Below are 26,339 nucleotides of genomic sequence, written 5' to 3' on the forward strand. Positions count from 1 at the left end.
TGAAACCTAAAGTTCAGTTTTTCATCAAATCTCGAAAAAAAAATCTTGACCGGGGCGCTTCTTTCTCCGCCCTGGTGAACCGCTAACTTTTTAATGTTGCATCGTGGATTAACTACGTTTCACAACAAAGAGAGAGGAAAATAATTTTTTTTACAAAATAACATTGTTTTCTGATTTCTAGCCATGAAAAGGTAAGTTTCCTGTGCTTAAAAAACTCAATAAGAAATTTCAGCAGAAGAAATTCCAGTCTACTCCTCTGTATTTTCATTGCTGTTAATCTAATCATTCTTAAAAAACTATACCAACAAAACCAACAATTTCATGTGAAACTCCAAAAAACGGATGACACTAATTTCAGTGAGTTTTTTTTCCAGTTTCAGGTATTAATATGCGCTCTATTGACAATTTCTTTTCCACAGCCTCCTCATTCCTCCACGTGGACTCCATTGGCAACTCCCAGAATATGTGTTTCTTCCCTGAATATGATATCTGGCATCCGGATATCAAGAAAGTGTTGACTGCCAAATTTCCGACGAACAATTGTGATAAGAGCTTCAAGCCATGGACACAACTGGTCAATTCCACGTGGCGCGTTGTCAACGAGGAGGCGGAGTTGTGTTTGGCGAGGTGAGAGCAATTTCTCAGCAGAGCGCGTTTGCAACATGTTCCAGATGCATCGAGGGAGTCCGTGCGAGTGGAGAAGTGAGATTCGGCAAGTGGATGACACCTGGATACGTGGATTGTGAATTCCTGGAAACAGTTTGTTGGGAGAGTGGAGGAGATGAAGTCTATGGATACATTCATACACAAATTACACCAAAGTGAGATAGACGCAGACTGTTAGACACTCTTGTTTCTCTGCGTCTCTCTTTCTCAAGCTTAAAACGCCCGTAACGGAAAAATGGGCGGAGCTACCAAAAAATTGTTAACTACAAAAATAATCTACGTGAAATTCTGCACATTTTTGTAGTTGACAACTTTTTGATAGGTCCGCCCACTTTTAAGATAGGATACTTTAAATTAGGCAAGAGAGACCCAGACAGTTAGACACTCTCGTTTCTCTGTGTCTCTCAATACTTGGAACGCATTTATCTGGAAAGTGGGCGGAGTTATCAAAAAGATGATAACTACGAAAATGTAGCAAATTTCATGTAGACAATTTTCATAGTAGACAACTTTTTTCTAGCTCCGCCCACTTTAGAAATATGAGCGTTTAAAAGTTCGAGAAGGTAAAACTACGGAAAATTTGGAAACTTGTAGATTTTTTACTGATTTTCTCACATTTTTGCATAAAAATAAGATGAAGTACTCAAAATTAGCAAAAATTAAAAAATTCGAATGTTCACCACGACAAAATGCACCAATTTCAAGTTTTTGTAACGCGTAGATTTCTGCCAAGAAGTAGGATATTTTAAATTTCAAAAATTGTTGTAAATTGTAGAGAATTTTTTGTAGATTATTTTTGTAGATGACCATTTTTTGATATCCGCCCGCTGAGTTACAGACGCTTAAAGGTGAGAAGAGACGCAGAGAAACGAGAGCACTCTGCGTCTCTCCCTCTCTCACATAAGGATGCTATTATCAAGTTTTCTCAGAGAGGAATAAAGATTTTTGAGAATTTTAAAATGGGAAAAGGTAGAAAATTTAATTTTCCATATTTTAGTATAATAGTTAAGCGTTTTTAAACGCGATTTTGGAAAGTTATAGCGTTTTGAAGCTAAAAAGATGAATTTTCAGTTTCAAAGCGTTGTATCTCAGCGTCCTGAATAGCTATTAAAAAATTGTCAACTGCAAAAATGTGGAGAATTTTAGGGGCTATAATTTTATAAAAACAATTTTTACTTTGCAGACCTCCTACCCCTCCACTACCTCTCCATAAATCTCCTCATCCAAACGTGTTCTTCCTTATGATCGACTCGCTGAGCACTGGAATGGCAAAACGATCGCTACCAAAGTTTCTGAAATATTTCCAGTCAGAATTCAACGGAATCCAATTCCCATATGTGAATAGAGTGGGTGAGAACAGTCATCCGAATGGAGTCTCCCTTTGGTTCGGGAAATCAGTTGAATCGGGACAAAAAGTGAGTGGAGAGAGGATAGACGCAGATTGGAATGCAGTCGACAAGTGTCATAGGTATATTGATAATGAGACACATTTATTCAAGCAGTTCAAGGATCACGGGTATACGGTAAGTGCAATTAATTAATTAAGTTCTCTAGTAAAGTTTCAGACCCTTCTAACCGAGGATTCCATCAATTTACTAATGGATTCTTACCCATTTTGCAAAGGTTTCTTGGATAAACCGGTAGATCACATGTTCCGCCCATTTACATCTGTATTCGAGAGAGTCGGAATGGATATCACTAGACAACATTTGGAAGGACACCTTTGTCGGGAGATTCATGAAGCTGCAATGGAGTATTGGGAGCAGGCAATGAATGCTTATAGAGGTAAGAATAATAGGAATATTGGAAAAATTCTCTTCAATTGGTTACATTAAAAATGTCGTGTAGCCCTAGTCACGGGAGCGGGAATTGTGGCGTTTACAGCGATTTTAGGCGGCGGTGGGCCCGAAAATCGCCCAAAATAGAACAGCCCAGATCAGAACTGTCAAATGTAGGTCTAAGGTTCTAATTTGTGCCGGCTTTGATACGGGCGGTTCCATTTCGGACATATTTTTGAAGCTGCATCGCTAAAAATCGAGATTTTCTCAGGATCTTTTTTATCCGAGAGGACTACACGTCTCGAAGTCTCCCAATCCAAAATCCTCCATCTGAAAATTGTTTCAGACCGCCCATTATTCACATTCTCTTGGCTCATAGACCTCGCCCATGAGTACCCGGATGGTCCCGTGAGATTCGATAACTACTTGACGCAGTTTTTCAAAAGAAATCGTGAAATTCTAGACGATTCTTTTATATTTATAAGTGGAGATCATGGAATCCGAGTGGGTGATGTAAGTGTGTACTACAGTAACAGCTACAGTAATCCTATTGATTCAGCACATTACATCGGAAATCGGATCGTTTGAGAGGAATAATCCATTTCTTGGGATTTCGGTGCCGAAAAAGTTTCAAGATGAGAGGAATGGAATGTTGGAAGTGATGAGACTGAATTCCAACCAATTACAGACTCATTTCGATACGAGGGCAACACTTTTGGATATTCTTACGGTAAGGCTCATGAAATGTATACCAATTTATAGGAAATTTCACGCTGATTCTAAATATATCATTTTCTAGCCTTCCTTTTTGAATTCTGAGAAGTTTGGATGGTTTTTGACAAATTTCTTGATTCAAAATCTCATTTTCTGCATAAAAACGTGCTCCTAACTAAATATTCATGTTAAATTATACCAGCTTATAGCAAATTTCACGCTGATTCTGAATATATCAGTTACTTGTCTGAAAAACCAGAAGACAGTGAGATACAATGCGTTACTTGTTTCAAAACCTCATTTTCTGTTGCAAAACGTATTCCACACCTAATTTCCTTGCCAAATTTGAATTCCCCACCCCGTTTTACTCCTATCCAGACGGTTTTCACTCAATTTTCGAATTCTGTGCATTTTGTCGTCGGGGGTGTTCGGTGTTTGCACACAATCGGCGCTACAGTAACCCAAAAAACACAAAATGAGAGATAGAGACGCAGAAAAAAGGGAGTAGGGGTAGTTTTTGATGGGGAATCCGAATTTGTCGCGGGATTTTGAAAAATTTCAGAAATTCGGTCTTTATTTTCAGTACCAACCTGGAACCTCCTTCACTGACCGTAATCCCCTAACGATTCCCAATGAAAAAGGACACTCTTTGCTACGGAAACAACCGGAATCCCCGAGAACTTGTGGTACACTTCCAATTCCCAATCAATACTGTATTTGTCAGGTTAAGAAGACGAAAGTTAAGGAGTAAGAAAGCGGAGAAAACGAAATTAATGAAATTAAACTAATTATTTTCAGCCAAGACCTTAAAATGCGTCTCGGCCAGAAAGTTCTGGATCATGTACACATGGAATTAGACAAATTGAATTTCACATCCATCTGCCGGAAGTATGAGTTGAAAGAGGTAAGACTGCCCCGTATTTCTTAAAAACCGCCAATATTTCAAAAATTTGGGAAGTTATCGAAAAATGGTCAACTGCAAAATTGTAGTCCTTGAAATTTTACATATTTTCCTAGTTGACCATTTTTTGATATCTCTCTTCCCCGCAGAGTTACAGCCGTTTGAAGACGAGAAGAGACGCAGAGAAACGAGAGTGTCTAATTGTCTGCGTCTCTCCTTAACTTCAAACGTCGGCAGCTCCGCAGGGAGGGGAGATATCAAAAAATGGTCAACTACAAAAATGTATAGAATTTCAAGGGCTAAATTTTTGTAGTTGACAATTTTTTAATAGCTCTTCACAGTTTTGAGATACACCCTTTTCCAGGTCCCCTCCCTCATCGAATACGACTACAGTACCCCATGGAATACGTATGAAATCGAAGTGAAAACCCATGAACCGAGTGCAGTCCATTTCCAGACAATGATAACGTACAACCAGAAGATACATACTGCTACCGTCGCAAAAGTGGTCAGAATGGATCGATATGGGGGAACTGCAGAGTGCACAGCCAAAAAACACTTTATCACGTTTTGTAATTGTAAGGATCTAGGAGTTGTTACGAATTTTTTGGATTATTTTTATTCTTTTGTGATTTAATTTATTGAATAAAACAAGTTTTACATATTTTTAATGGTCAAAATCTACAGATTTTCGAATTCCCCATCAAAAACTACCCATATCCCCATTTTTCTGCGTCTCTATCTCTCATTTTGTGTTTTTTGGGTTACTGTAGCGCCGATTGTGTGCAAACACCGAACACCCCGACGACAAAATGCACAGAATTTGAAAATTGAGTGAAAACTGTCTGGATAGGGGTAAAAAGGAGTGGGAAGCTCGAATTTTGCATTGAAATCTGTTAAAAACTTCACATTTTTGAGAAAATAGAAATGAGTGTCAAATTTTTTATATGAATTTTCTAGTTTACACTACATACATCACTATTCTTATCAATTCCAAATTTTCTATTTCTCAATATTACTCCATCATAATCCTCTTACCACCCTTTCTGATAACATATTTACAAGGGGGGTCACTTTTGTCATTTTTTCACGAGAAAAATGCTTAAATTTCTCATGTTTCTTATTATTTTTCCCATTTTTGGGAGTTCTGAGCAATGTAAGGATACTATGATAACATGTCCGGATGTCAAGCAGAATTGTGACCAGCTGAATGTTCAGAGGTACGGTTTCGGGGAAAATATGACATTTTTGAGAATTTTAAATGTAAAATTCGAGTTCCCCGCCTATTTTTACCCCTATCCAAACGGTTTTCACTCAATTTTCAAATTCTGTGCATTTTGTCGTCGGAGTGTTCGGTGTCTGCATACAAACGGCGCTACAGTAACCCAAAAAACACAAAATGAGAGATAGAGACGCAGAAAAAAGGGGGTACGGGTAGTTTTTGATGGGGAATTCGAATTTGATATTAGTTTTCCATTCTGATCCCTAAATTTTCCAGTGAATGCCCTTTAACCTGCGGAATCTGTACTCCGGATCCGAATATCTGTGATGACACAAACTTAAATTGCGCCTCGATTGTTACAATGTGTTATATGGATCAATATAAAAAGTGAGTTGAGATAAAAATCTACAGTAACCCCACCTGCACATCTAATTTCTTCCAGACAGTGCCCGAAGGCTTGCGGCGTTTGTGGCGGGACTACTGTAGCTGATTGTGTAGATCATTTGGTGGAATGCCCAAGCTACAGTACCCCATGTCCTGCAAATCTTATCGAGTAAGTCTGTTTGTCTGTCTGTCTGTCCGGATGTCCCAATTTCAGAAAGTGCCCGGTGACCTGTGGTGTTTGTGGGAATGTCACGACTACAGTATCGCCAATGAGAACTACAGTAACCCTGCAGACTACAAAAACTACAACTACAGTAACCACAACTTCGTGTAAGGATGCATCACCTAAGTGAGTTTTCGGGAATTCGATTTGGCGGGAAATTTGAATTTCTGAGAAAAATTTTCTAAATTTTTTGAATTTTCAGTTGTGGAGCATGGGCGAAGAATGGATTCTGTACGAATACATTCTATCCACCGGAGAAGAGAAAAGAATATTGTGCAAAGACTTGCAAATTCTGCTGATTTTTTGTTTCTATTTGCATGAAAAACTGATTTCTTATTAATAAATGCATCAATGTGGCTGAAAATCTGAAAATTTTTCGAAAAATGTCTCCAAACCATTCCAAAACCTATGAAAACATGTTTTCCATAGAAACAAAAAAAGAAAAAAGAAAAAACCACCAAGAGGAATCGAACCCCCGACCCTCTGCACGCCGACCAAAAGCGCTACCGCCGACACCACACGTCATACAAATCCTAAACACCAGAAGGGCGTACATGTGGCGGGGGGTTTCGCTGAATTTTCAAAGCGTCATAACTCGAGTTCCAAAAGTTTATATAAAAAATGAAGTATATATTTGGAATCAGCGTAAAATTTGCTATCAGATAGCTTTTTTCAAAAAAAATGTTGAAAAAAATTTTTACGTGTGATTTTTTCAAAAAAAAAAAATTTTTTCTCGCGTGTCCCAATTTTTTGCAGTTTTTTGCAGTTTTTTGAATAGTGTCATGCCACGACCATCGACGTGGACCCTATGAGAATCTGGACTGCGCAAATCTGAAATCAGTATCAGTTTTTTACCGCTTATAACTCTCCTACAACGTTCTGCTCCGATTTTGCTATTCGAGATGAAATTTGGATGGTTTTGTCTTCTGATTTCGATTCATCTGGTGGTTTGCGAACTTGATTTCGATGAAGGTCTCAAAAAAGCCTGTCAAACAATGGGAGGAGTCTTCAAGCAGCGTGAAAATCCTCAGGTATGAAAATTAAAAATAATTGAAAATTGGTTTTACCAGAGTTTTTCGAGATGTATTTTGTGATATTCAGAATCAGCTTGTTGAGAGCTTTTAGAAAAGTACCCACACGCCTAGAATCGGGGTTTTTATAGGGTTTTTTAAGGGGTGCTAAAAAAAATTTCAAAAAAAATCTTATTTTAACCTCTAAAATCTTCATTTCCCAACTTTTCAAATTTTAAATAAGATATTCGTGATCAGCTCGTTGAGAGCTTTCAGAAAAGTACCCACACGCCGTGGTTCCCACCACTTTGGGTCCCGCCACGAAAACTACAGTACCCCCGCCCCCCAGGCGCGTGGGGACTCAAACCGCTTCAAACCTAGCCATGTTTATACTCATTCGACGCGTCTCAACGAGCTGATTACGAATTTTCAAATAAAAATGTGATTGGACTCGATTTCAAAGATTTATGCTCAAAAAACTGTGGATTTCAGGCTATTCGTGGAGACACATGTGATCTCACCTTCCGAATGGCGTATCGAGATGAAGTTGATGCAAAGGAGTTCTGTGAACTATACGCGCCTTGGAGGCTCATCAAGGTGATACTGAAACAGGAAAACGAAAGGAAAACTGTGACGTGTTCTGTTGGTAGGTCAAAAAATTTGTTTTTTTCGACTCCAATCCTTATTAATTTTTTCTAGAGGCTACAATGACGTGCAAAAGTGGATGGCAGATGATGTTTGGGTACTGCTACCAGATGCCCGAAAAGCATTCCACGTACTCTCAAACGGATGCTCAAGAATTGTGTCAAAGTCGTGGAGGATCTATCGCTTTCATTCGACACAGATACATAATCGGAGTATGGAAGCGTGAGTGGAGCCAGGGATCGGGGGACCGGGAGCGTGAAAAACATCACCAAAAAAAATTTAAAACACAGAACGAAAATGCCGCCGGTGGCAAAGAGTGAAACGCGGCGCGCTTATCACCACCCCCTCACCCTATTCTTTTATGTGTCCGCGTGGCGCAACGGGTTGCATTTTTGGCTGACGATCTGGGGTACCTGGGTTCGATTCTTTTGCCTGCCAAATCTTTTTTGCTTTTTTGAAATGCTTGTTTAGAGTGTTAACTCATCCGGAAAGGCCAGATTTTCTATGTTTTTTTTGAAAAAAATTCAATTTTTTCAGAATTTCAAAAAAAAAAATTCAACATTAAGATTTTGTACCCAGTAAAAAACCTTTAAAAATCCGGCAATTCTAGCCAAAAATCAACTTTTTACGACATCTAGAAAGCGAGTTATGAGCTTTTGAAATTTTTGTAAGCGCCCCCGGCTTATCACTGCCCCCGCCCCTCTTTCTCTCAAGTACCTGCTTGGCGCAACTGGTTGCACTTTTGCCGACGATCCATGGTACCAGGGTTCGATTCTTTTCCCTGCCAAACCTTTTTTGCTTTTTTGAAATTGGGTTTTATAGTATTGGGAACATTTTTCTTGTGACGAATTGTAAGGAAAATTGATTTTTAGCTGAAATTTTTCACGTTTTTGAAAATAATTTCAAAATTGTGTCTAATTTTCAGGACACTTCTCATCGATTGGTCAAATATGGGTAGATGCTTCACCAACATTCGATCAACACATCAAAACGACAGGAACTGTTGATGGTACTGCACTTGCTCTTGCTTTCACTGGAAAACACTTCGATTTTAGCGTCTTTCCCAATTCATTGATTCGGGTAGGTCAGAAACCTCAGTTTTTTTTCAAAATTTGAATTCAGGAAGGCGAGAGCTTTCAGAAAAGTATAATCTTGACTTTTCGTTTGGTGCGATTTGGGTCCTGGTACGATTTACGGCGGGTTACTGTAGTTTTCGTGGTGGGACCAAAATCGCTCAAAACCTAGGCTTGTGGGTACTTTTCTGAAAGCTCTCGCCACGCTGAATCCAACTGTATTATTTTCATCAATTTTCAGATTAATCCCAACATCAAGCTACAAGTGTTGTGTGAATACCAGCCCCCGATGACACCGGCCGAAGTAAACTATCTTGGTAGACGCTATTCTGAAATATACTATCCTTCTATCCCTGTGGACCATGGAGTTTTGATCCGATCCGCTTCTTCTTACACTTCAAGTTATAATCAATTGGATGTTTGTGAGAAGATGTTGAAGTCATATCTCAGTTCAGATGTCGGTGTGTATGTACCCGATAAGAAGACGTTGAATGCGATGTTACAGAAACCACTGCCGGTTAGTGAAAACGAGAAAAAAAAGAGAAAATTTGGAAGTTTTGTATGTAAAAATCGTATTTCAAGACTTCCTAAGGGGCGCACCACCCTCCCCTTTATCACCACCCCCGCCCTCTACACCTTTGTGTGTCTACTTGGCGCAACTGGTTGCATTTTTGCCCACAGTCCATGGTACCAGGGTTCAATTCTTTTTCCTGCCAAACCTTTTTTTTCTTTTTTGATATGGGGTTTTAGAGTGTTCTGATCATTTTTCTTGTGACGAATTGTAAGGAAAATTCATTTTTCGCTAAAATTTTGCACATTTTTGAAAAAAATTTGATAGAATTTTCTGGGATTCTGGGCTAAAATAAAAGCACCTTAAAAAACGAGAAATTTGATATTAGAATCAAGTCTCTATGACTTCTAAGGCTGAATTATGAGCTTTTGAAAATTTTTGAAAATGCCCCCGCTTTATCACGGTCCTCGCGCCCTCGCCGCAACTTCACTCGGGTGGTGTAGGCGGTAGAGAGTCAGGCCACCAATCTGACTACCCGGGTTCGACCCCCCATCACCTCCAAATCTTTTTTGCTTTATTTGAAATGCATTTTTATAGTATCCGGAAGCATTCTAAATTAAAATTGTGCGATTTTCTTCCAATTTTGGTCAAAATTTTTTTCAAAAATTCTCCATTTTCAGCTCATTCTCCACTCTCGATCAAGTGCGACCGATGTGACTGATAAATCTAAGCTCGACGAAGTGATGTGCGCACCGAGGGATATGAAGCTGAAAGTTGCAATGAAGTCGTCCGTAATCCAATACTATTTCTTGGAAGAATTCAAGATGTCATCCACTTGCCAGAATATGGGATCAACTGGAATTACCCACTCATCGGTAAGCTAGGGGGACTAGTTTTTTTTTGGTTTTTGTAGTCTTAGGCCATGTCTAACATTCGAAATTTCAGAAATCTACGCCACAACTTGTTCCGATCTCTGACAGTCGCTCTCTTCCGATTTGGTGCAAGCTCGGCACTGCAACTCGGCCGAAATTCACAGTTCCCGATGGATATTCAGTATTTCGAAGAAAGAATGGACAGTATGTGGCTCATGCTCTAATTCAAGAATATGTGTATCAGCCGGAGGCGCTCTCAGGATGCAAGGCAAGAGGTGCAATTCTATCTGGGATGGAATCGATGGAGGAGGGTGCATTTCTGGAGAGTAAGTGATATAAGGGAAAATAAGAAGAAATTCGGAGTTTTTTGGTTCAAAAATTATGAAAAAAGGTGTTCTGGGGACGAAGTTATGAAATTCTGAAATTAGGGTTCTTGGTACTCCTTAGGTAGCGCCACCCTCACTTTTATCATCGCCCCCGCCCTTACATCCGCTGTGTGGTCGCTTAGCGCAACTGGTTGCGTTTTTGCCCACAATCCATGGTACCAGGGTTCGATTCTTTTGCCTGCCAAACCTTTTTTTTCTTTTCTGGAATGAGGTTTTAGAGTGTTGGGAACATATATAAAGTGATGAATTGTAAGAAACTTTGATTTTTAGCTGAAATTTGTCATATTTTTGGGAAAAAATTTTGAACTTTTTTGGATTTTAAGCTAAAATGAAAGTGCATTAAAAAACAAGAAATTTGGTATCAGAATCAAGTTTCTATGACTTCTGAGGGCTGAATTATGAGCTTTTGAAAACTGACAATGTTCCCTCAACTTATAACGGCCCTCGCGCTCTCCTCTCAACTTCGCCCGGTTGGTGTAGGCGGTAGCGTGTCAGGCCGGCAATCCGATTACCCGGGTTCGACCCCCACCACCTCCGAATCCTTTTTTCTTTCTTTAAAATGCATTTATACTGTTCGGAAGCATTCAGAATTAAATTTTTCCGATTTTTTTTCAACTTCAGTCCAAATTTTTTCAAAATTTTTTACTTTCTGCATAAGAATGAAAGCCTTTCAAAAACCAAATATTTCTGTGCGAAAATCAGCTCTTTATGTCATCAGAGACCCGAGTTACGAGCTTTCGAAATTTTTCGGAGATGCCTCCCGGTTATCACGGCCCTTGCGCTCTCGGCCCAGATTTGTCCGCTTGGTGTAGGCGGTAGCGAGTCAGGCCGGCAAACTGACTACCCGGGTTCGACCCCCACAGCCCGTCAAACTTTTTTTGCTTATTTTTCTGGTTTATCCAATTTCTCTCAAAGATGTTCAAAAACTCCAAAATTTCAGAACTGGCATTGGATGCGAAGTTGACGAAAGGAAGACCAGAGTTTGGGATATGGATGGGGGGACGACGTCGTGCTGAGTGCCTTGCAGTGGTCAAGGGATTTGAAGAGACTGGACCATGCACCAGAGACCGGGTCTATGAGTGGATTGATGGCTCGAGCCACACTTTTGAAGCCGAGTTTTGGAAGGACGAAAAAGACGAGAAGAATCCGAATCGACAAAATACGAGAACACTCATGCTGTCCTTCATCTATCTTAAGAATGCGTCATGGGCTGATCCGAATAGCAATGGTTACTTAGATGACTGCTTACCGGACTGGGCGCAACGGCCATTTTTCTGCCAAGTGAATATCCATGTGGAGTATGAAAACATTTAGCTTTGTGTCAGGATTTCCTTTTAACTCGTTTTTGTATTGATACTTGAGATTTGTAGAGATTAGTGATTATGTTTTGTAAAAGGATTTGATAATTGTATTGTAATAATTAGTGTGTGGTGATGATGATGATAAAACCATTTGAATTGGATGAAGATAAAAGAAATTTCGAGTTTTCCGGTTCAAAAATTATGAAAAAAGGTGTTCTGGGGACAGAATTATGAAATTCTGAAGTTTTGAGTCCTCGTACGCGCCACCCTCCCCTTTATCACCACCCCCGCCCCATTCATCTTTGTGTGTCTCCTTGGCGCAACTGGTTGCGTTTTTGCCGACGATCCAAGGTACCAGGGTTCAATTCTTTTGCCTGCCAAACCTTTTTTTCTTTTTTGATATGGGGTTTTATAGTATTGGGAACATTTCTTTTGTGATGAATTGTACGGAAAATTGATTTTTCGCTAAAATTTTGCACATTTTTGAGAAAAGTTTTGGGATTTTTTGGGATTTTAGGTTGAAATGAAATTACATCAAAAAACAAGAAATTTAGAATAGGAGCCAAGTTGCAAACACGCCCTATTGACAAAATAAGCCAAAACATGATAAACGCGCCACCGACACGCCAGATAAGATAGTTAATGACTACACTATGGTGTAGTCATGTTTATTATCGTTGTATTAGTATATATTGTATCGTTGTATTAGTATATATAATAACATGAAATGGACAGCCAGCAACTAATTTGTATAATTTTGCGGTGGAAAAGTACAGTAGTACTCTTTGATTTTTTTTTCGATACGTTTACTCAGTTGTTAACCCACCAAATGACATTTCCTTGCATTTTTACTAGTTTTATTGTATTCAGCCTGTTCCCAGCTTTTAGAAAAGTACCCACAAGCCTATGTTGGGTCTCGACACGATTTACGGCTGGGTTACTGTAGTTTTCGTGGTGGGACCCGAAATGATCGGAATATAGGCTTGTAGGTACTTTTCTGAAAGCTGGGAATGAGCGAAATATGAATATGTTATCCAATACGAGTTTAGGTTTTTCACCGACAAGAGTTTTCGGATTTTTTTTGAAATTTTATTTTTCGAATATTATAATATGTAGGCTGCTGACCCGCAACCGAGTTGAAATTATCAAACTATACAATCTAAACTATCTCCCCATCACAAACTACTCCACCACTGATAATATTCTGACATGTTCTCTATCAGTTCTGTCCATAGAACACGTACATACACATAAAATTATATTATTGACTCTTCTGAGGTCGATAATTGGTGGGAATATGTGAATACGATTTTTCTTGTAGAAGAAAACGTTTATATATAGTGTTGGTTGGCACAAAAGTTACTATTTTTTTAGATCGAAAATTTTTTTCAAAATTTTTATAATGCTTTGTGTTATAACTTCTCTAGCTGAAAATAAAAATTTATGAAAACTATATATTTGAATTCAGCTCGTCGAGAGCTTTCAGAAAAGTACCCACAAGCCTATATTCCGAGCAATTCGGGTCCCACCACGAAAACTACAGTAACCCGTTTTGATAGGTTACTGTAGTTTTCGTGGTGAGACCCAATTTGTACAGAATATAGGCTTGTGGGTACTTTTTTGAAAGCTCTCGATGAGATGATTTTAACGGTATACATTTCAAAGCAAAATTCGGTGTCTTCAGGGATTTTCTGGAAGGGTACAAACCAGAAAAATATTTTTTTTTGCCCAAAATTTTTTATTTTAGTAATAATTTTTAATTCCTAATTCCTAATACCAATTTCCTGTCTGCCTGTCTACAACCTATCATCATCGTCTTATTTTCCAAATAATTTTTTTCTCTTATCACTAAACATTTTTATTTTATTTCTGGTCACCCAATTACCCCCCTCCAGTACCGTCTTATTTTGTTTTTAAAATTTTATAGTTTTTGGGTTAATGACTGAAAACGATGGGCGGAGCCTCCTATTTTCGATTTTAAAAAAACAATTTCAATTTTTTTTCAATTTTTTCAGTTTTTTGTTACAGAATGTTACCTATCAGATGTCTATTCCTGTTCCTTACATTGCCACGTGTTATTTCCACACTCCACATCCTTTTCTACATTCTACTCCTCGGAAAATCACATATCGATTTTACGGACTCTCTCATAGACGCATTGGTGGAAAATGGGCATACTGTGGTAAGGGATTTGAGCATTTTGGATTTTAAGTAAAATATTCGGAATCAGGAGATTCAGACGGTTCAGAAAAGTATAATCATGATAGGGTTTGGTGCGATTTGGGTCTCGACACGATTTACGGCGGGTTACTGTAGTTTTCGTGGCGAGACCCAAATCGTTCAGAACCATGGCTTGTGGGTACTTTTCTGAAAGCTCTCAACGAGTAGAACATGATGGAAATAATTTTAAGACAAGAAAATTTTATTTTCCTAAGTTTTCAGAACTTTTTTCAGGACTTAATAATCGCTCGAATGAATAGCCATGTCACTACCAACGGATCTGCGCGTACCTCCAGAATCTATTCATATGGATTTAAAGAAGAGAGCCCGTGGAGTAAAACCCCACATCTATTGGATCCATTTAAGGAGAAAGTGAGATCATGGAAAGAGCACGTGCATTATGTGGAAATAGCCAGCGAGTTGTGTGAAAGTGAGTTGAAAAGAGTTTTGAATAAAAGATTCAAATTCAGCGTGTCGAGAGCTTTTAGAAAAGTACCCACAAGCCTAGATTCCGACCACTTTGGGTCCCACCACGAAAACTACAGTAACCCGTCCGTAAATCGTGTCGAGACCCAAATCGCTTCAAACCTAGGCATGATTATACTTTTCTGAAAGCTCTCGTTCTCCTGAATCCAAAAATCTCATCCATTTCTTCTGAAAACGTTTCAGTCGGTCTCTCCGATCCGGGTCTCCATAAATTCCTGGCAAACCAAAAGTACGACATTGGAATCGCCACGGAATACGATTACTGTGGTTTTGCATTAATGCAATTCTACAGTATCCCGTCTATCGTATCGGTCAGCTCAATGGCAATACTGGATCAGCAGAGTATTGGAGCAGGAATGCCTAACTCGGCAGCGGTCACTCAAGGTAACAGACAAAAATTAAATTTAGATTTTTTTGAAAATTTTTATATAACCGTGTTCCCCGTGTTTTCAGCTTTTTGGCAAACTAAAGATCAAGCCAAACTGACGTCTCCACGCGGAGTTACGAGAGGTGGCGAGAAGGTGAGAGAGCGCAGACGACGAGAGTGTCTCGACGTCTGCACCCTCCACACTCTCGCCGATGCTTGTAACTCCGCGTAGAGTAGTCCGATTTCAATGATTTTAAGTTTTTTGAAAAGCTGCGATTAAGGGGAACAAGATGATATAAAGTTTGATCAAAATTATAAAATTTGGGGAAAAAAGTTTTTTTGGAAATTTGAACATTTTTTATAAGTTTTTACATGACCGTGCTCCCCGTGTTCTCAGCTTTCTGGCAAACAAAAAATCATGACGAACGGGAGTCTCCACGCAAAGTTACTAGGGGTGGAGAGAGTGTGAGAGAGCGCAGACGACGAGACACTCTCGTCGTCTGCGCCCTCTCGCTCTCTCCCCACCGCTCGTAACTCCGCGTAGAGTGATCCGATTTCAATTATTTTCAGTTTTTTGGAAAGCTGGGATCAAGGGGAACAAGATGACATATAGTTTGAGTAACAATAATAAATTTTGGAAAAAAACGTTTTTTTTTGGAAATTTGAAAATTTTGGTCGAATTTGGTCTAAAACTATACTAAATTGTTTTCCAGCCTCAAAAATTGTCATTTTTCTACTATTTTTGACACAAAACTTCAAAATTTTCTTTTTTTTTCAGCACTCTTCGAGCCTGAGGACCTCTCCACGTGGCTCGGCAAACTCAAAAACCTAATCAACTGGACTCACATCAATTTCATCGTCTACCCCTATTGCCGTCGCATCCAATCAAAATCAATCAATAAATATTTGGGAGATCAAATCGATCCCGAAAATTTGATGGAATCAATCGATATTCAATTCCTGAATTCCAATGAATTGATCGAGTTGCCACGTGTCGTCACACCGAAAATCAAATTTATCGGAGGCATCAATTTGAGGAAAAGTAAAGGGATTCTGGCGGATGACGTCGAGAAGTTGATCTCCGGAGGGGGCGGAGTCAAGGAGGGCATCGTCGTGTTCTGTTTTGGAACGCAGGTAAGAAAAAAATCTCAACTCTACCGTTTTTTGTCTGTTTGTGTGCCCGGAGAGTCCAGATGTCCGTAATAGGAATGCAAAAAAGATTTGGCCGAGGTGGGGGTCGAACCCTGGTTGTTTTTGTGACACTGTCTACCTTAACCACTCGGCCACCACTTTTTTGGAAAATTTGGAAAATCGTGTTTTAGACCGAAAATATAGTTTTTAGGGGGTTTTGAGCGGGTTTCAAGTGGTTTTTCGTAAGTTACAAGTTGGCAAATCGTATTTTTGACACTATTTGAACTCAGAAATCAAAACATTCCACTTTTTTTCATTGAAAATAGCTCTGAAATTCAGTTATTTCTATTTTTGAGACTTCTAGAAACCCAAAAACTTAAAAACGGGAATGCGAAAAAGATTTGGCCGGGGTGGGGGTCGAACCCTGGTCGTTTTTGTGACACTGTCTACCTTAACCACTCGGCCACCACTTTTTTTTTGGCAAATTTGGAAAATCGTGTTTTCGACCGAAAATATAGTTTTTAGGGAGTTTTAAGCGTGGTTATAAGTAGTTTTTTGTAGTTTACAAGCTGGAAAACCTCACTTTTTACATTTATTGGAAAATTGGCTCTCAAATCCCGTTCCTTTCAATTTTTTGAGACTTGTTCAGGTGTCCGCACCACTGAAGAAGCGAGTCAAACATTTTTGATACAAATTTTATTAACAATCGACTAGACCTGATAAGAAAGCACACGATTATACGTTTCGGTGTTTGTGAGACACGTAGAAAATAAAATTTCAATATTTCTACTTCCTTGTCAACAGAATGACACTTGACAGATTGTTAGACAGGTGGACTAGAGTTTTCGAAGAATGTGGACATCCGGACAACCCGGACATACAGATAGACAGGGGGAGTTCCCATTTTCTGGATGTCTAAAAGTCTCAAAAAATGAATGAAAATGGATTTGAGAGCTATTTTTATTTAAAAAACTGTCAAAAATCCGATTTTCTAGCTTGCAAACCACTTAAAACTGCTAAAAACCCCTTGAAAAATATTATTTTCGTCAAAAACCCGATTTTCCAAAAAAAAAGTGGTGGCCGAGTGGTTAAGGTAGACAGAAACGGGTGACACAAAAACGACCAGGGTTCGACTCCCACCAAGGCCAAATCTTTTTTTGCGTTCCTATTACGGACATTCGGACTCTTGGGACACACAGAAAGATAAGAAAATTGAGATTTTTTCACGATTTTTCCACGAAAAACCCTCTATTTCCAGGTCGCCTCCAACCTCTTCCCAATCGAGGTCCGCCATGCCTTCGCCGCCGCATTTCGTCAGTTTCCCGAGTTTACTTTTGTTTGGAAATACGAACTCCAGGAGGGAGACCAACAGATCTTCGCGAATACCACGAATTTGAAGTTTTTGAAATGGTTGCCGCAGACGGATTTGTTGAGTGAGTGTTTTTTTTAGCTAAACTTTGGGAAAATATGAGAGTTTCCGGTTCAAAAACTACAAAAAAACCTCGAAAAACCGGTAAAAACCCCCTCAAAACTATATTTTTATTCAAAAAAATGTTTTCTCCAAAATTCCCCAAAAAAAGTGGTGGCCGAGTGGTTAAGGTAGACAGTGACACAAAAACGACCAGGGTTCGACCCCCACCCGAACCAAATCTTTTTTGCATTCTTATTTTGGGGTTTCTGGATGTCTACAACTTCTAAGAAATTGATATGATTGAATTTGAGAGCTTTTTTTTCAAAAAAGTCGAAGTTTTTGATTTCTGAGTTCAAAAAAAGAAAAAAAGAGTCTCTACAGCTTGCAAACCACTTAAAACTGCTAAAAACCCCTGAAAACTATATTTTTCGTTAAAAAAAACACGTTTTCCAAAGTTTCCAAAAAAAAGTGGTGGCCGAGTGGTTAAAGTAGACAGTGTCACAAAACCAACCACGGTTCGAACCCCACCCGGGTCAAATCTGTTTTGCATTTTTATTTTGAGGTTTTTGAGTATCTAAAAGTGTTAAAAAAAGGATAAAATGCAAAAAACTTGACTTGAGCGCTATTTTATACCAAAAAAGTCAAACTTTTTATCTTCCGAGTTCAAAAAGTGTTAAAAATGAAGTTTTCAAGCTTGCAAACTACGAAAAACCATTTAAAAAACCGCTAAAGAGCCCCTGAAAACTATATTTTTCGTTAAAAAAAAACACGTTTTCCAAAGTTTCCAAAAAAAAAGTGGTAGCCGAGTGGTTAAAGTAGACAGTGACACAAAAACGACCAGGGTTCGACCCCCACTCGAGCCAAATCTTTTTTGCATTTTTAATTTTGGGTTTCCGAGTGTCTAGAAGTCCTAAGAAATTGATATCAATAGATTTGTGAGCCATTTTTTGTCAGAAAAGACGAAGTTTTCGGTTTCTGAGTTCAAAAAGTGTAAAAAATGAGGTGTTAATAGCTTGTAAACTACGAAAAATCATTTAAAAACCGCTAAAGAGCCCCTAAAAACTATATTTTTGGTCAAAAAACACGATTTTTCAAATTTTCCAAAAAAAGTGGTGGCCGAGTGGTTAAGGTAGACAGAAACGGGTGACAGAAAAAACGACCAGGGTTCGACCCCCACCTGGGCCAAATCTTTTTTGCATTTCTATTTTGGACATCCGGACTCTCCGGACACACAGACAGACATCATATTTCATATTTCCAGACGATCCTCGCACCCGTGCGTTCATCTCCCACACCGGACTGAATTCGTATCTGGAATCTTCGTACGCGGGTGTCCCAATCCTTGCGATTCCTTTGTTTGCCGATCAACCACATAATGCAAAAAGTGGAGAATCGATTGGAACAACATATGTGTTGGATAAGACACAACTCACGACACACAATATTGTCAAGGGATTGAAAGCAGTGTTGTATGATACGAGGTGGGTCTGTCTGTGTGTCTGTGGGAATGTCCAAATGTCCGGGTTTCCGTAATAGGAATTCAAAAAAGATTTGACCCAAGTGGGGGTCGAACCCTGGTCGTTTTTGTGTCACTGTCTACCTTGACCACTCGGCCACCACTTTTTTGAGGAAGTTGGGTTTTTTTACCAAAAATATAGTTTTCAGGGGTTTTTAGCAGTTTTAAATAGTTTTTCGTTGTTTCTAACCTAAAAATGTTGATTTTTGACACTTTTAGAACTCAGAAATCGAAATTTTTTACTTTTTTAATGAAAAATAGCTCTCAAATAAATTTTCGAGACTCCTAGACACCCAAAAACTCAAAAATAAAAAAACAAAAAAAGATTTGGCCGGGGTGGGGGTCGAACCCTGGTCGTTTTTCTGCCACCCATTTTTGTCTACCTTGACCACTCGGCCACCACTTTTTTTTTTTGGAAAATCGGGTTTTTCACCAAAATTGTAGTGTTTAGGTGGTTTTTATCTATTTTGACTGGTTTTTCGTAGTTTGCAAGCTTGAAAACCTCATATTTGACACTTTTTGAACTCAGAAATCGAAAAATTTGACTTTTTTGATAAAAACGAGGTCTCAAATTCAGTTTTTCGGCTTCAAATAAACTTGTCGAGACTTCTAGACACCCAGAAACCCAAAAATAAGAATGCAAAAAAGATTTGACTTGGGTGGGGGTCGAACCCTGGTCGTTTTTGTGTCACTGTCTACCTTAACCACTCGGCCACCACTTTTTTGGAAAATTTGGAAAATCGTGTTTTTCACCAAAATTATAATTTTTAGGTGGTTTTTAGTGGTTTTTCGGGGGTTTTTTGTAGTTTCTAGTCTAAAATAATTGATTTTTCCCATCTCATTTAATTTTCAGTTACCTCCACAACGCGAAAAGAATCTCTAAAATGCTCAAAGACCGTCCGAATCCACCGAAATCGATATTCGTCGAGTGGGTCGAATTCGCCGCCCGTAATCCGCTCCTTCATCGGAATCTGAATCTTCCCGGCCAAAAGATGACCGTCATCGAATATTATTGCATTGATTTGATACTTTTTTGTGTTGGTTTTGTAGTATTTGTAGTTTTTGTAGTTTGGAGAGGAATCGGGTTGATGGGAAGGGGCTTGAGGGGTTTGGTGGTAAAGAAGAAGAAAATTGAATAAATTTTTGGTTTTTTTTTATCAATATTTGGGGATAGCTATTTTCATCAAAAAGTCTCAAAAATAAGGTTTCCTAGCATTTAAACTACAAAAAATCACTTAAAAACCACTCAAAACCCCCTAGAAACCATATTTCCGGTCAAAAACCAGATTTTCCAAATTTTTCAAAAAAGTGGTGGCCGAGTGGTCAAGGTAGACAATGACACAAAAACGACCAGGGTTCGACCCCCACCTAGGTCAAATCTTTTCTTGCATTCCTATTTTGGGGTTTCTGGGTGTTTAGAAGTCTCGAAAAGTTTATTTGAAGCCGAAAAAACTGGATTTGAGACCTCGTTTTTATCAAAAAAGTAAAATTTTTCGATTTATGAGATCAAAAAGTGTCAAATATGAGGTTTTCAAGCTTGCAAACTACGAAAAACCAGTCAAAATAGGTAAAAATCACTTAAAAACTATATTTCCGGTCAAAAACCCGAATTTTCCAAAAAAGTGGTGGCCGAGTGGTTAAGGTAGACTGTGTCACAAAAACGACCAGGGTTCGACCCCCACTCAGACCAAAACTTTTTTGCATTCTTATTATGGGGTTTCTGGGTGTCTAGAAGTCCTAAGAAATTGATATCATTAGATTTGTGAGCCATTTTTAATAAAAAAAATAAATAAAATGTTTATTTTCTGATTAAAAAAACAATTTTCAATTAATACAAATGTTTAGGTTGATGTAGAGTCTATCCTTTTTGCCTGAAATTACATATAGTTATTAAGAAACAGGCTGAGTTACCATAACCTGACTCTAGATGTCGTCATCAACAGTACTGTGGCAGGCCACAAATTTTTGAAGAGGGTTCAAACATTCAAATTCTCCTCGACTCTCGTTTCGGCCGTCAGCAATGAACGTGCCAGTTCTCGAAGTGTGACACGTACTCTTTCATCAGAATGTCAATCTTCAGAAGTTAGGTATAGTGAGGAAAATCTGAAATTTTCTGATAAATTTCAGGATTTTCTGTTGAGAATGCGTCATTGACTATGTAAAATGCTCAGAAAGCCCGAAATATTTCTAGAAATTTAACATTTGGGAGGAATTTCAGAAGTTAGGTATAGTGGAAAAAAGCTGAAAAATCTGAAATATTTTCTTTAAAAAATTTGATTTTCTTGATTGAAATTGCGTTTTATTAGCTGGAAGAACTGCATAAATCCAAAATTTCCAAAAAAATTTGAGTTTGACTGGAATTTCAGAAGTTAGGTATAGTGAGGAAAATCTGAAATTTTCTGATAAATTTCAGGATTTTCTGTCGATAATGAGGGATTGACTATGTAAAATGCTCAGAAAACTGAAAATTAATAAAAACTTTTGAGTTTTGGCTGGAATTTCAGAAGTTAGGTATAGTGGGAAAAAACTGAAAATCTGAAATTTTCGGGGAACAATTTGATTTTCTTGATTGAAATTGTGTTTATTTTGGCTGGAAACAAGACGTGAATTTGAAATTTCCAGAAAAATTTGAGTTTGGCTGGAATTTCAGAATTTAGGTATAGTCAGAATCTGAAATTTTTTAAACAAAAATGTGTCTCAATAGGTTTTCTGGTCTGTAGAACGACTTAAAAATGGAAATTTAAGTGAAAATAGTGATTTAAACTGGTGTTTCATAATTTCAGATGTTAGGTATAGTGGAAAAAGCTGAAATTTTTCAAGAATTTTCAAAAAATAGTAAATCAAAACTTACGAATTCGAATCCAAATAATAATAATTCCATAAAAATCAAGAGGGACCAAGCCATATAGAAGGCAGTCAAACAAATAGTAAGAATAGTAAGAAAAGAAACTAAACATGCACATTTTTGTTGTTATTAAATTTCATTTTTTGTTTATATAAAGAAAAATAGGAGAAAATGTTGAAAAAGAAATGTGTATCATCAAAAATCGATACGTACACTGGCAGTGCAACAACTTTTTCAATATTCTTTGTGATTAAAAATTTTTTTTTTTTAATTTTTAAAAAATTCAGAAAAATCTGAAAATTTGGCTGAAAATTTGTCTGAAAATCACTCAATACCGCAAAACCAATATCAAATTCGGATTCCCCATCAAAAACTACCTCTATGACCATTTTTCTGCGTCTCTATCTCTCATTTTGTGTTTTTTGGGTTACTGTAGCGCCGATTGTGTGCAAACACCGAACACCGCGACGACAAAATGCACAGAATTCGAAATATCGCGCGGGAAATTCAAATTTTGTGCCAAAAAACTAAAAATAACGAGAATTTCACTGAAAAATTCAAAAAAACACAACAAAATAATGCAAAATTGACAAAAAACAGAAAATTTAAAAAGTTTTACAAAAAGTTCAATTTATCTCCGATCGATTTGTGAATGATATCCACGAGAATCTGGAATTCCTTCTGTTTTTCCGGACGACTTCTCTGGGTTTCCATGAATTTTCCGATTTCGAACGAGGCAATGTCGAACATCAGTTGGTTACGGTCACGGGTGATCTGGAAATTGGATTTTGAAAAATTTTGAAAAAAATTTCAGCTTTTTCCACTATACCTAACATCTGAAATTATGAAACACCAGTTTAAATCAATATTTTCACTTAATTTTTCATTTTTAAGTCGTTCTACAGACCATAAAACCTATTGAGACACATGTTTGTTAAAAAAAAATTTCAGATTCTGACTATACCTAAATTCTGAAATTTCAGTCAAACTCAAATTTTTCAGAAAATTTCAAATTCACGCATTGTTTCCAGCCAAAATAAACGCAATTTCAATCAAGAAAAACAATATTTTCACCGAAAATTTCAGATTTTCAGTTTTTTCCCACTATACCTAACTTCTGAAATTCCAGTCAAACTCACATTTTTCTGGAAATTTCAAATTCACGCCTTGTTTCCAGCCAAAATAAACGCAATTTCAATCAAGAAAAACAATATACTGCTCCACATAAATATACGTTCACCCATGAAAAATGGCAAAAAACCCATGTTTGCAGTATTTACAAAATCTAGATTGGAGGTTGAAAAGAATACGGTAGGAAGGGCTTTTCGGTCCCGAAGCGATTCAAAATAAGAATGAGCAATCTTTTTTTTTTCATTTTTCCGATTTTTTCACTTTTGCGGCTCCACATAAATATACGTTCACCGCCATTTTTTCCACATTTTTTGAATAATTTTCTTAAATGTTCAACTTTTTTTTGTTTCTTCAAGGGTTGTCGGAAAATGGGACGTGGAAAACCACTGACTGATTTCGAAAAAGGCCAAATCGCAGCCAAAAATGACCAAGGATTGTCCAACCGTCAGATCGCTCGGGATTTGGGAAGATCTTTGGTCGCAATCAATCGATTTATCAAGGATCCGTTAAATCATGGTACCAAAAAGTCGCCCGGACGTCCTTCTCTCCTTACAGTTCGAGATAAACGTCAAATCCTACGAAAAGCATCCAATGCTGTCATTACTTGTTCCAAAATCAAGTGTGATTTGAACCTTAGTGTATCAAATGAGACGGTGCGACGTGTCATAAGCAAAAGCAAGTTCATCAAATACCGAAAGATGAAAAAAGCACCCATGCTGACATCGGTACACCGCCAAAAACGCCTGGAATTCGCTCGCAAAAACATACGAACTGATTGGAGACAGGTACGGATTACGGTAACTTTCATAAATAATGTTCAAAGTTTCAGATTGTCTTTTCTGACGAGAAAAAATTCAACTGCGATGGTCCTGATGGCTACAATTCCTATTGGCACGATTTGAGAAAAGAAAAACTTCGATTTTCGCGACGAAATTTCAAAGGAGGCGGTTAGGTCGTGTGAAGCTCTGCTTTGTTTCCAAACGGATGGATGGCTCCGAATACCGATATGTTCTCCGGCGTAGTCTTTTGCCCTTTTGGCGTCGTAATCGTCACAAAAACTATCAGTTTATGCAAGACGGAGCACCGTGTCATCGAGCTCGTAAGACAATCAAGTGGCTGGAGGATCGAAGAATCCCTGTTTTGACCTGGCCAGCATGCTCTCCGGACTTGAATATCATCGAAAATGTATGGGGTTACATGGCGAGGAAGGTCTACGAAGGAAACAAGAGTTATGACAATGTTGGTCAACTCAAAAAGGCGATTGTCAAAGCCTGGCATGCCGTCGATCAGAATCTTTTGGATAACCTCTATCTATCGCTGGATAATCGTCTCTATGAGCTCACGTTGAACAGTGGAGGTCACATCAATTACTAAAAATGTTAATCTCGGTTATTTTTCTGATTTTTTTTTGTTTTCGTCATGTTTTTTCGGGTGAACGTATCTTTATGTGGAACGAAAAATGTCAATTTTTCAATAAGTCAAAAATTGTGTTATCTCTGTTTTTCTGTTCGGTAAATTACTGATGGATACACAAAACAACTTGAAACTGTACCAATTTGTGATAGGAACAAGTTTTCGAAAATTTTGAAAAAAGTGGTTTTTCAAAAAATAATGGGGTGAACGTATATTTATGTGGAGCAGTGTATTTTCACCAAAAATTTCAGATTTTTCAGACTTTCCCACTATACCTAACTTCTGAAATTCCAGTCAAAACTCAAAATTTTTTGACAATTTTCAGTTTTCTGAGCATTTTACATAGTCATTGACTCATTATCGACAGAACATCATGACATTTATCGGGAAATTTCAGACTTTCCCACTATACCTAACTTCTGAAATTCCAGCCAAAACTCAAAATTTTCATGATTTTTTTCTAGTTTTCAGCCTCTTTAAAGTTAGCATTGCAGTTTTAATTAAAATAACAAGTTTTTTCATAAAAAATTTCAGATTTTTCAGACTTTCCCACTATACCTACCTTCTGAAATTCCAGCCAAAAGTCTCACCACATTATCTCTGATCGCAGTGACATAATGTCCGAGTAGAGTACAGTATTGCACGTAATACTGTTCACAAATCACTTCCAGTTTCTCCACAATTTGTCGTTTGATCCCTTCGAAGAGGTCTCGACACGAAGCGGTGGTTACTGTCATTTGACGGATTACATTCCGTTTTGGAGACCACACACAGCAACGGTATTCAATGCTGAAAATAAGACATTGATTAGGAGGAGTTTGAGTCGAAAATTGGCGTTTTTTTGGTGAAAAATTGAGAAAAATTCGTTAAAATCCGCAAAAAATTCGGTATTTTCGCTTAAAAATGTGTCTGTCTGGGTGTCTGTGGTGTCCGGATGTCCGTATGTCCTAAATTGGGTAATGATGATGACACAGAGGTTTTCAGGGAATTTTGAGTCAAAAATTGGGGTTTTTTGGTGGAAAATTGAGAAAAATCCGTCAAAATCCGCTAAAAATAGGTTTTTTCGAGTCAAAATGATTCTGTCTGTGTGTCTGTGTGTCCGGATGTCCGGATGTCCGGAACTGGAAAATTATGACAAAATGGAGGTTTTAAAGGTAATTTAGAGGTAAAAATAACATTTTTTGGTATAAAATCGGTCAAAATACGTCAAAATTCGCTAAAAATGCGGTTTTTCGAAATAAAATATCTTTCTGTGCGTCCGGGCTGTCCGGATGTCCGAAAATTGAAAAATTGCGACAAATAGCATAGTTTCGATGTTCTTTTGAGTGAAAAATAACATTTTTTGGTATAAAAGTGGTCAAAATCCCCCAAAAATGCAGATTTTCGAATTAAACTAAGTCTGTCTGTGTGTCTGTGATGTCCGGATGTCCGAAATTCGCAAATCGTGGCAAACAGCATAGTGTCAATGTTCTCTCAAGTAAAAATTAAAGTTTTTGGTATGAAATTGGCCAAAATCTGCCAAAAATTCGGTTTTTTCGCTTAAAATATGTCTGTCTGTGGAGTCCGGATGTCCATATGTCTTAAATTGAAAAATTATGATAAAACGGAGGTTTCGGAGGTAATTTTGAGGTAAAAATTGGGATTTTTCGATGAAAATCGGCTTAAATTGGTCTAAATTGCCGTAAATCCACACTAGACGTCTCGTAAATCTAGATTCCAGGTACAGTAACCTTCCGTAAATCCACCCGGAACGCCTCGTAAATCCACACTAGAAAGAATTGAGACGATTATAATCACAGTAACCTCTCGTAAATCCACACTTAACGCCTTGTAAATCCACAAAAACTCCCGTAAATCCAGCCAGACACCTCGTAAATCCACACTAGAAAGATTTGAGACGATTCTCATCACAGTGACCTTCCGTAAATCCACCCCAGACGCCTCGTAAATCGACACTAGACAAAATTGAGACGATTCTAATCACAGTATCCTCCCGTAAATCTACAAAAACATCCGTAAAGCGAAACTGAAAAAATGAATCCGTAAATTCACAAAAGACGCCTCGTAAATCGACACAAAAAGGAGCATTGCGTAGATTCCAGGTACAGTAACCTCCCGTAAATCTACACTAAA

At 38.0% G+C, this 26,339-nt stretch overlaps 5 protein-coding genes across 5 annotated transcripts; 4 read left to right on the forward strand and 1 right to left on the reverse strand.

Moving 5' to 3' along the window:
* Window positions 1–388: 388 nt before the first annotated feature.
* Window positions 389–4,696, forward strand: GCK72_015767 (uncharacterized protein; the record flags this gene model as incomplete). Its single annotated transcript, XM_053731119.1, has 9 exons — window positions 389–627; window positions 672–821; window positions 1,850–2,189; window positions 2,232–2,451; window positions 2,791–2,957; window positions 3,004–3,174; window positions 3,742–3,905; window positions 3,957–4,062; window positions 4,517–4,696. 9 exons carry the CDS (start codon window positions 389–391, stop codon window positions 4,694–4,696), a joined length of 1,737 nt encoding a protein of 578 aa, XP_053585891.1.
* Window positions 4,697–5,226: 530 nt separating this feature from the next.
* Window positions 5,227–6,187, forward strand: GCK72_015768 (uncharacterized protein; the record flags this gene model as incomplete). Its single annotated transcript, XM_003091549.2, has 5 exons — window positions 5,227–5,279; window positions 5,558–5,668; window positions 5,724–5,834; window positions 5,880–6,014; window positions 6,091–6,187. The coding sequence occupies 5 exons, from the start codon at window positions 5,227–5,229 to the stop codon at window positions 6,185–6,187; spliced, it is 507 nt and encodes a 168-aa protein (XP_003091597.2).
* A 696-nt stretch (window positions 6,188–6,883) lies between these two features.
* On the forward strand, window positions 6,884–11,699 carry GCK72_015769 (uncharacterized protein; the record flags this gene model as incomplete). Its single annotated transcript, XM_003091553.2, has 8 exons — window positions 6,884–6,919; window positions 7,391–7,544; window positions 7,598–7,765; window positions 8,469–8,623; window positions 8,858–9,133; window positions 9,808–10,002; window positions 10,073–10,325; window positions 11,326–11,699. The coding sequence occupies 8 exons, from the start codon at window positions 6,884–6,886 to the stop codon at window positions 11,697–11,699; spliced, it is 1,611 nt and encodes a 536-aa protein (XP_003091601.2).
* A 2,459-nt stretch (window positions 11,700–14,158) lies between these two features.
* Window positions 14,159–19,956, forward strand: GCK72_015770 (uncharacterized protein; the record flags this gene model as incomplete). The annotated part of the gene is made up of 7 exons (XM_053731120.1): window positions 14,159–14,336; window positions 14,576–14,776; window positions 14,846–14,977; window positions 15,538–15,893; window positions 17,149–17,323; window positions 18,563–18,782; window positions 19,671–19,956. 7 exons carry the CDS (start codon window positions 14,159–14,161, stop codon window positions 19,954–19,956), a joined length of 1,548 nt encoding a protein of 515 aa, XP_053585892.1.
* A 2,321-nt stretch (window positions 19,957–22,277) lies between these two features.
* Window positions 22,278–24,943, reverse strand: GCK72_015771 (uncharacterized protein; the record flags this gene model as incomplete). The annotated part of the gene is made up of 2 exons (XM_053731121.1): window positions 22,278–22,436; window positions 24,797–24,943. 2 exons carry the CDS (start codon window positions 24,941–24,943, stop codon window positions 22,278–22,280), a joined length of 306 nt encoding a protein of 101 aa, XP_053585893.1.
* Window positions 24,944–26,339: the final 1,396 nt, after the last annotated feature.

This window comes from Caenorhabditis remanei, chromosome IV (genome assembly GCF_010183535.1).
Source record: "Caenorhabditis remanei strain PX506 chromosome IV, whole genome shotgun sequence".
NCBI lineage: Eukaryota > Metazoa > Nematoda > Chromadorea > Rhabditida > Rhabditidae > Caenorhabditis > Caenorhabditis remanei.